Here is an 8,934-nt window from a genome sequence, read left to right on the forward strand (position 1 = left end):
GCAATATTCAGTGTTGACAGCTTGATTTTTTGTGGACATGTTCCATAAATATTGATGTTAAAGATTTCTTTTTTTGTGAAGAAATGTTTAGAATTAAGTTCATGAATCCAGATGGATTACAATCCCCAAAGAGGGCACTTTAAGTTGATGATTACTTCTATGTGTAGAAATCTTTATTTATAATTGAATCATTTGTTTATTTTTCAACAAGTTTTTAGTTATTTTTATATCTTTTTTTCCAAATAGTTCAAGAAAGACCACTACAAATTAGCAATATTTTGCACTGTTATACAACTTAATAAATCAGAAACTGATGACATAGTGCTGTATTTTTACCAAAAATTCTTTGCTCTGATTAGGGGGTACTTGAATAAAAAAAAACATTCACAGGGGGTACATCACTGAAAAAAGGTTGAGAACCACTGCTCTCGCTCATAACATTTTTCCCCCTATAAAGAAATAATGTTAACTCAATAAAGTGTATTTCTTTTTTTAGCTTTAACTTTTCATTTTTTAGCATTGTAACCACATTTGCAAGGAACTTTTCTCTTCATAGAATGTTCTTTCAATAAAGAAATAATGTGCAAAAATGTCAAAGCATCATAACAAACAGTTATGTCAAATAGCAGCAGAAGTGCACTTTTTGGAGAGCTGTATTATTTTCAGTTTTGTGCCCAAGGGACTGATTTTATTTAACACTATATTATTATCTATACACCTATAGTGATCACAGAGACAGGTTGTTTTTGTGTTTCTGTATATATTTGTTTCACTGAAAAATCCCACTTAATATACTTTGGGTAACAACAGTCAATATTTATTTATTTCATTTTACTTTTTTAGGTAGGTAACAGTCAATATTTATTTATTTATTAGATTTTATTTTTTTATTATATAATAAAAGTGAGCTTTTGTTAAACCAAATATTGTGTTTTTTTTCCCATATACAGCAACCTATCTGGACTCGATAAGAGAATCGATAAGGAATCGGTTCAATAAGAGGATTCGATAATAGGCTCGAACTCGATAATTCCTTATCAAACATCATCCCTATGTGACATACAGTATATCTGATTTTCTTATGTCTGTATGAACAATACAATTACAATGTTTCCAAATCCCATTAAGGCCTTTTTTGTATGTGGATATATTTGGACATAAATCGGGATATGTATTCGATGCGACTGCTGTTTGGATGTTCAGGTTGGTTCATGGCAGTAAAACGGGTGATCAAACACAACAGAAGTCTTTGTCATGGACCCACTAGCTGCAGAAGCTAGCTCTCCAATCAGTTAAGCAGAGTAGATAACTCCACAAAAAGAGGCAACAAGAACGTTAAGACAAGGCAAGACAAAGAAGCAAGCAGGAGAGATAAGGGAGAGGGAAGGGGAGCATCCGCCCTCGATGAGTGCCAGTTAAAAAATGTAAATATTGGTGCGTGGATGTCATAATAATATAAAGTCATCTGGGACAGGCGGTTGAAAATGGATGGATGGATCTTAAAGTGGGTTTAAAACACCCGTAAGTGACACCATTACTCCACAGCTTGTGTAGTGGATATATGTGTTTTACGCTAAAATAAAATAAAAAGCATTGTCTATTCTACGCTAAAAATAAGACATTATTCAAACTTAAGCCATAAACATACCTCCGATGCCTCTTATAGGCGACTTATTATGGTTTTAATCTTTTCTGACTTATAAATGTTGTTACAATGTTGGACTCCCATGTTAAACAATACCCAACATCAAATTATAAGGTTCATGCTTTTGGGTGTGAGCTTGCACGCGGTTTTGGATGCTTCTGAAGGCTGTGTTTTACAGTTCTGTTTTGTTTTGTTTTTACCAGTGGGCTATTTGTGACATCACAGATTGACATATCTAATTATGGGGGCCATCCTAGTACAGTATGCAGCCAGTAGTGAGCCCCTCTGCTTCAAACCTTGCAGAACAACAACTTTATTTTGACTTTATTTGTAGAAAGCAACAACATAACAGTAACATCATCCCCGGCGAGCGTTGAACACACACCTGCACACACAAACACACACACTCACACTCACACTCACACACACACACACACACACACACACACACACACACACACACACACACACACACACACACACACACACACACACACACACACACACACACACACACACTTGTTCAACTCCCGCTAACCACTCCCCTGTTTCCCTGCCACCTGTATCAGCTGGTATTTGACGCAGGACCCAATATCATGGCTGTCCAGGATATGCCTGTAATATACCATACCACACCATATGATGATTTTATTTTAGTTTGCCAGAATCAGCATGTCCTCATCCATTTCTGTCAACGTGTGGCATTACGTCTGAAAACATTTGACAAGTTGACCTAATGTCCGTCCTGCCCATCAGGACGTTTCCAAAGTGTAAAATACGATATGCCTTGAAAATGGGGTATTTTATTCTGAAAGTAAACTGGATCATTTACTTTCTGTTTGTGCATAACTTCCTAAATTGATCCACCGTCTTGCGCTGTCTGGCAAATATAGAGGCTCTGCATGTATTAAGCGCAGGGATGCAGTACACCTTGTGCTGCACAAGCAGTGGAAACGGACACAATGACTTGAATGGAAATGGAAAGAGTCCTCCGCCGTGGCGGCGCCGTTTTGCAGCCATTCCGCATCCAGTAGAAATCTAGAGTTAGAGATTTAAAATTAGATCAAGGCGGTTAAAAAATGTAACACACTAAATTTGACTAAATAATTAACAGGAAATTAACGTGATGATTTGAAACCCCTAATATGTATAAATGTATGTTTGAGATTGTAATCATGTATATATAATATATGTTTGTCTGGGATTGTAGGCTTTCTTTGTTTATTGTCAAATAAATTAGCACATTGTGATACTTTCAGTACTTTCAGTCTTGGTAAATAGTGCCTTTACTATTTGCAAAAAGTGAAAACTTAATCCAAAACACGTCATTAGAAATTATTCATCGGGCTGCTTTTGAAGACCGCTCAGTGCCTCCTTTTCTTAATCTGTCCTGCTTTGCATCCCAGCCGATTGTTTGAAATTCGGCTGCCTTTCAGTGTTAAAATCCAAGGTGAAATTTGCAGGGATAAGATTCATAAACACAAGAATTGAAGAAGCTTAAATTCATTTTTAGCACAACAGTCTTCTGTTTGGCTAAACACTACCTGCAGCCCCGCCCCCTGAGCGAATCAGTGCCAAGAAAAGGGATGAACAAAGCATCCCATTGGGGCCGAGTGTATGGAGGCTCAGGGCCCCCGCCCCACGGTGAAGCAGTGTGGGGCGCCTGAAAACAGACCACCAAGTTTCAGACTCAGGGAGGATATAAAGGTCTGCAGATGAGCTGCTAGGACAACTTTGCATGTGAGAGTTCTGTGAGGTACAGCCTGAGGGTCCGGATGAAGCACAGACACGCTGCACAGTAAAGAGCTGGTTAGCTGAACTAATATCCCCTTGTCAGCGTGAACTGAACCATTATGGCTACTGTGGGGACCTGGCCGTTGTGGTTGAGCTATGCCCTCCCCCTGCTGCTTCCACGGGGCTGTGCTCAGCAACACAAGGGGTTTTCTAGCCCTGAACATGGATTTTGCCAGACTATCTCGATCCCACTGTGTACTGACATCGCCTATAATCAGACCATCATGCCCAACCTACTGGGCCACACTAACCAAGAAGACGCCGGGCTGGAGGTTCACCAGTTCTACCCACTTGTCGAAGTCCAGTGCTCTGCAGACCTTAAGTTCTTCCTGTGCTCCATGTACGCACCAGTGTGCACCGTTCTAGAACAAGCTATCCCACCCTGCAGGACTCTGTGTGACCGCGCTCGGCACGGCTGTGAGGCACTAATGAATAAATTTGGCTTTCAGTGGCCAGAAAGACTGCGCTGCGAAAACTTCCCTGTCCACGGTGCCGGACAGATCTGCGTGGGTCAGAACACATCTGAGAGCAACGATCCAATGCCAGATCCTACGCCGAATCTCCCAGAGCTGTTCAACTCGCCATCACACGACTTCAGCAACACAGCTTTTTCCTGCCCATCACAACTGAAGGTACCGGCTTACCTCAGCTACCGCTTTCTCGGTGCAGAGGACTGCGGGGCCCCCTGTGAGTTCTCCATGCCTGGTGGACTGATGTACTTCAGAGAGGAGGAGCTCAAGTTTGGACGGCTCTGGATTGCCTTTTGGGCTCTATTGTGTTGTGTCAGCACTCTCTTCACCATCTTGACTTACGCAATAGACGCACAGCGCTTTCCGTACCCCGAGAGATCTGTTGTCTTTCTCTCAGGTTGCTACTTTATGGTAGCCCTGATGTACGTTGCCGGCTTCCTGCTGGAGGAAAAGGTCATCTGTGTGGACAAGTTTAAGGTGGACGGTTGGAAGATGGTGGTTCAGGGTACCAAAAAAGAGGGCTGCACTATCCTCTTTATCGTGGCCTACTTCTTCAGTATGGCGAGCTCCATCTGGTGGGTCATTTTGTCTCTCACCTGGTTTCTGTCAGCGGGGAAGAAGTGGGGACACGAGGCCATAGAGGCAAATTCCAGACACTTCCACCTGGTGGCATGGTCGATGCCAGCTTTGAAAACTGTCACCATCCTGGCAATGGGGCAGGTGGAGGGTGACCTTTTGACCGGCGTGTGCTACGTGGGCGTGTACAATGTTGACGCTCTGCGGGGCTTTGTGCTGGCACCGCTCTTCATCTCCCTCCTCGCCGGGACTTCTTTTTTGCTAGCTGGCTTTGTGTCGCTCTTCCGCATTCGCACCACCATGAAGCTTGGTGGTACTGAGACGGAGAAGCTAGAGAAGCTGATGGTGCGGATTGGTGTGTTCAGCGTGCTGTACACGCTACCCACCACCACTGTGGTAGCTTGCCACTTTTACGAGCAGACACTTCGACCGCAGTGGGAACTCACGTGGCGTTTGTGGACGTGCAAGCAACTCGCAGTTCCATGCCCTTCTGGCAATTTTACTCCGAAGATGCCGGTATTCACTGTGTTCATGATCAAGTACATGATGCACATGAATGTTGGGATCACATCAGGCTTCTGGATCTGGTCTGGAAAAACTGTGGAGTCCTGGTGTCACTTTTACAAGAGACTGAGTGGCTCAGAGCTGGGAGATGCAACACTATAGGGATGGTATCACTAAGTTTTGGACCCTTAACTTGTCCCATTACTTCTATTCTGATATTTTACTTAAATTTCTAAGCCATTGTGGATTTCTGTTGTGAAAGGTTGTCGCTGTCATGAAATATACGTGAGAGGAGTGATCACATTAATGTCATGTTTGTATGAAACACATGTAGGTATAATTGCGGGTGTTGTTGGGTTTTTTTTAAACCTTAATTTTTATTATGAATTGTGTTGGTTGTTATCAAACTCTTGGGAGGAGCGATCGCATGACAGTCAAATGACCCGGTTATAACGTAGATATGAATGGAAATGTTTGGAAACCTGCTGACCACCTCTTCCAATCGTGCCAAAGAAGGAGAGTGTGCTGAATTTGAGCGTGCTCACACGTGTTGAACGTTCAGGTGTGAAATGGACCCAAACACGATTAGCCAAGTGCGAGTCCAATCTGAGTCAAGTCGTCAATCTTCTGCTCATCTGCTTACATGCAGGAAGCTTGAGGATGTGATTGGTCGTCATAGAAACAAAAAAAATTCTTAGCAATGTATAGAACCACCATGTTCAGTTTTTACAACTGCTGCATAGATCCTGACTATTGATTAACTAGAAGACGCTAACTTTGATTATTGTAAGGATATTGTATGCCCCGCCCTCTTCCAGATTTTAGCATGTGATGACATCAACTACACACATGCACTCGCATTAGCTTTGTGTGTTTTTCAGCTAATGATAGCGATTTAGCAAAGTTTATCTACTGACGTTAGCCATCATTGAATGTATATTTTTCTTTATCGACAACGTGACTGCAAATCGTTAGTTCTGGGACTGCTTTTGTGTGTGCTCTTACGCCGTCTCTTACGTGTGTAAGAGACGGCGGTGAGTGACAAGTCTGAACTGCAAACAAGTTCCTCAGGCCCACAAGCATTTTTTATTCAATACAAATTGGTAACTGTAAAAACTATAGACACTTTAAAAATATATGTATGTTCAGTTAAACCGTTAACAGTAACATAATCTAGCCGGTCATGTTACTGTTATATATTTGGGTTTTAAACATTTAACTGTGAGCACACAGCTCTTTTGATACTAATTAAAATGGTTTGGATTTAATAGAAAGATTTAACAAAAAAAATTGTTTTTTTCATAATTGTAAATAAACTAAATATATGCTATATCCCGCTGAGAATCGCAGCGTCCTCGAAACTAATGCAAAAATGTCCACTGTGGTAGACACTGGTTCTAAGCAGGATATGGCTTACACAAATCAAATTTGTATAATGTAAAGTTTTTACTTTTTCTCCTTTCATTTACACATTTTGCTCATTTTACCATGAGTCTTTAGTTTTCTGATTGTTTTTGTAGGACCCAAGTACAGTACTCTGGACCACTGTGGTTAAAGTCTCCTGGTGATGTAAATAGTCTATTAGCTCGAAGCGTGTATTCATGTTTTCATATTGACAGTAGCTTTGGATCTACAGTATGTATCATCTTAAAGTTAAATGTTTTAAATGTAACTTTGGAACAATGTTAAACATTTTGATGATGTCATTAAAACATTTACAATGAAATCAACATGATTGTATATTGATAATAACTGTACATGCAGTTTGATTGAAAATAAATCATTTTTGTCAAGAAAACATGATATTCTTAATTTCAGCATTAACAGAAAATAAAAAATTAACTTCAAGTTTCAAATAGCTGTCATTGGCTTGGCACTTTTATCACAACAATCCGCCCTACTCTCTTATAATATAGGAACTTTGTAAGTGAGCTCAAGTGTTTGACATTTGCTTTCTTAAAGGGCAACTGCACTTTTTGGGAATTTTCTTATCGATCACAATCAATATGTAAGACAAGAAGACAGATTTTTTTTTAATGAATTGTAACTAGTAAATAAATGTAGCTAGTGTGTGTGTGACTATCAGTGGTACTTTAACTTTAAATAAAAGTCTACTTATAATAGAGTCAATTAGAGGTCCTCTATTCTGCCCATAAAGCCCTCCAAAAAACATCCAAAATTCACCAACAATACGCCATTTACATTTTGTGACTTGAATATTAACCAGGTATTAGTGATATTGTGGTTATGAGCGCTAATGCAGACAAACTATTTACAGCGACGCCGTGATCACAGAGAGCCAACTACTGTAGTTTGTGTTGCTATATTGACATCATCAGCTGGTGAGCTGCTGCATCGCCTCGGAGCTCGTGAAAGTTTATTCCAGGTCATTAATAATGCCTGTCACCTTCATAGTAGAAGAATGAGGACATCATCCGACAAGTTGGTCAACTTTGGCGTCCAATTTAGACCCGCAAATGGTGAGAAATACAAGAAAAGACACTTGGTTCAACCCCTCCTTTTTGTTTGTGATGATTATGAGTCATTCTTCATCTAAATGGGAATACAGTATATCAACATATTATCATCAGTCAGCATCCTAATGACAGCAGACCATTTCCAATAAGTGATGATTTATTATGTTTGTGAAGTCTGCAGTCAGTAGTAATCAGGGATGTTGTTGAAGGAAAAAGTGAACTTGGTGATATGTTTTTAAATTACTGCGCCTCTGTATGCTTAAAATGAGTGAACTAATTAAATATTAAATGTTATTATAAATGTGGCTGTTACTGCATTTTATATATACTTAAATCATGTATATACATCTTAATGGAAGTGTTTGGATGTTTTTTAAGCGCTTTATAGGCAGAATAGAGCAACTCCTAATGACTGCATTGTAAGATGAGTTTTGCTAGCATTTATTTACGAGTTAGAACTGCATAAAAACATGCATGCTTGTCTTCCATAAGGATTATAAATGATGGGCTTTTTTTTTTTTTTAAAGTGCAGTTGCCTTTTAACACTTCAGTGACAATAACAATATTCCCATGACTGCGATATTATACGGTAAATGCTTGTGCCAATAAGTTGTTTATCTATTGAAGTGTAATTGTTTGTCTGCAAAGTGTCGCTTTGTGTTTCCGAAGCGATGCTTGGCTGCTGATGAGAGGTGTGGATGTGAACAATGTGCGGTGGGTGAATACATGAGTTATTGTTTATAAGACCCATTGTATCACACAGGAAAAGAGCAATTAAGGTGACGCTTTCATCAGACTGCCTTTTACTGGGGAGAGCACTCTTTATCCATCATTTCATTATATACACATTATACATATGGAAAACATCAATAACTAATATACAATACAATAGACAGTAAAAACATGCATGAATGATGTTCCATAATAGCTTCCATATATGAATATGTGATATAGGCATATATAAATGTTATATATATATATATATATATATATATATATATATATATATATATATATATATATATATATATATATATATATATATATATATATATATATATATATATATATATATATATATATATAAAGTCTTGCCATTATATATATAGTTCAATATTTACTCTCTTCAAACAGTCTTGCCATTATATATATATATATATATATATATATATATATATACTGTATATGTGTGTACATATGCGTATGTATGTATATATGTACATATATATGTGTGTGTGTGTGTGTGTGTATATATGTGCATATATATATATATATATATATATATATATATATATATATATATATATATATATATATATATATATATATATATATATATATATATATATATATATATATATATTAGGGCTGCAACTAACGATTAATTTGATAATCGATTAATCTGTCGATTATTACTTTGATTAATCGGTTAATAATCGGATAAAAGAGACAAACTACATTTCTATCC

The 8,934-nt window shown here is 38.4% G+C and overlaps 2 protein-coding genes across 2 annotated transcripts in view; one reads left to right on the top strand and one right to left on the bottom strand.

Moving 5' to 3' along the window:
• Positions 1 to 2,210: 2,210 nt before the first annotated feature.
• The window catches only part of LOC133653122 (putative claudin-24), an 8,478-nt gene continuing 1,754 nt past the window's right edge, over positions 2,211 to 8,934 (bottom strand). The window contains exon 2 of the mRNA XM_062052141.1: positions 2,211 to 2,683. Within this exon, the coding sequence (XP_061908125.1) occupies positions 2,470 to 2,683 (214 nt within the window). The 3' untranslated portion in view covers positions 2,211 to 2,469. The remainder of the gene's footprint in view (positions 2,684 to 8,934) is intronic.
• On the top strand, positions 3,496 to 5,299 carry LOC133653121 (frizzled-7-like). Its single transcript, XM_062052139.1, has one exon. It carries the CDS (start codon positions 3,499 to 3,501, stop codon positions 5,149 to 5,151), a length of 1,653 nt encoding a protein of 550 aa, XP_061908123.1. The 5' UTR covers positions 3,496 to 3,498; the 3' UTR covers positions 5,152 to 5,299.

Source organism: Entelurus aequoreus, linkage group LG07 (genome assembly GCF_033978785.1).
Source record: "Entelurus aequoreus isolate RoL-2023_Sb linkage group LG07, RoL_Eaeq_v1.1, whole genome shotgun sequence".
Classification (NCBI taxonomy): Eukaryota; Metazoa; Chordata; class Actinopteri; order Syngnathiformes; family Syngnathidae; genus Entelurus; species Entelurus aequoreus.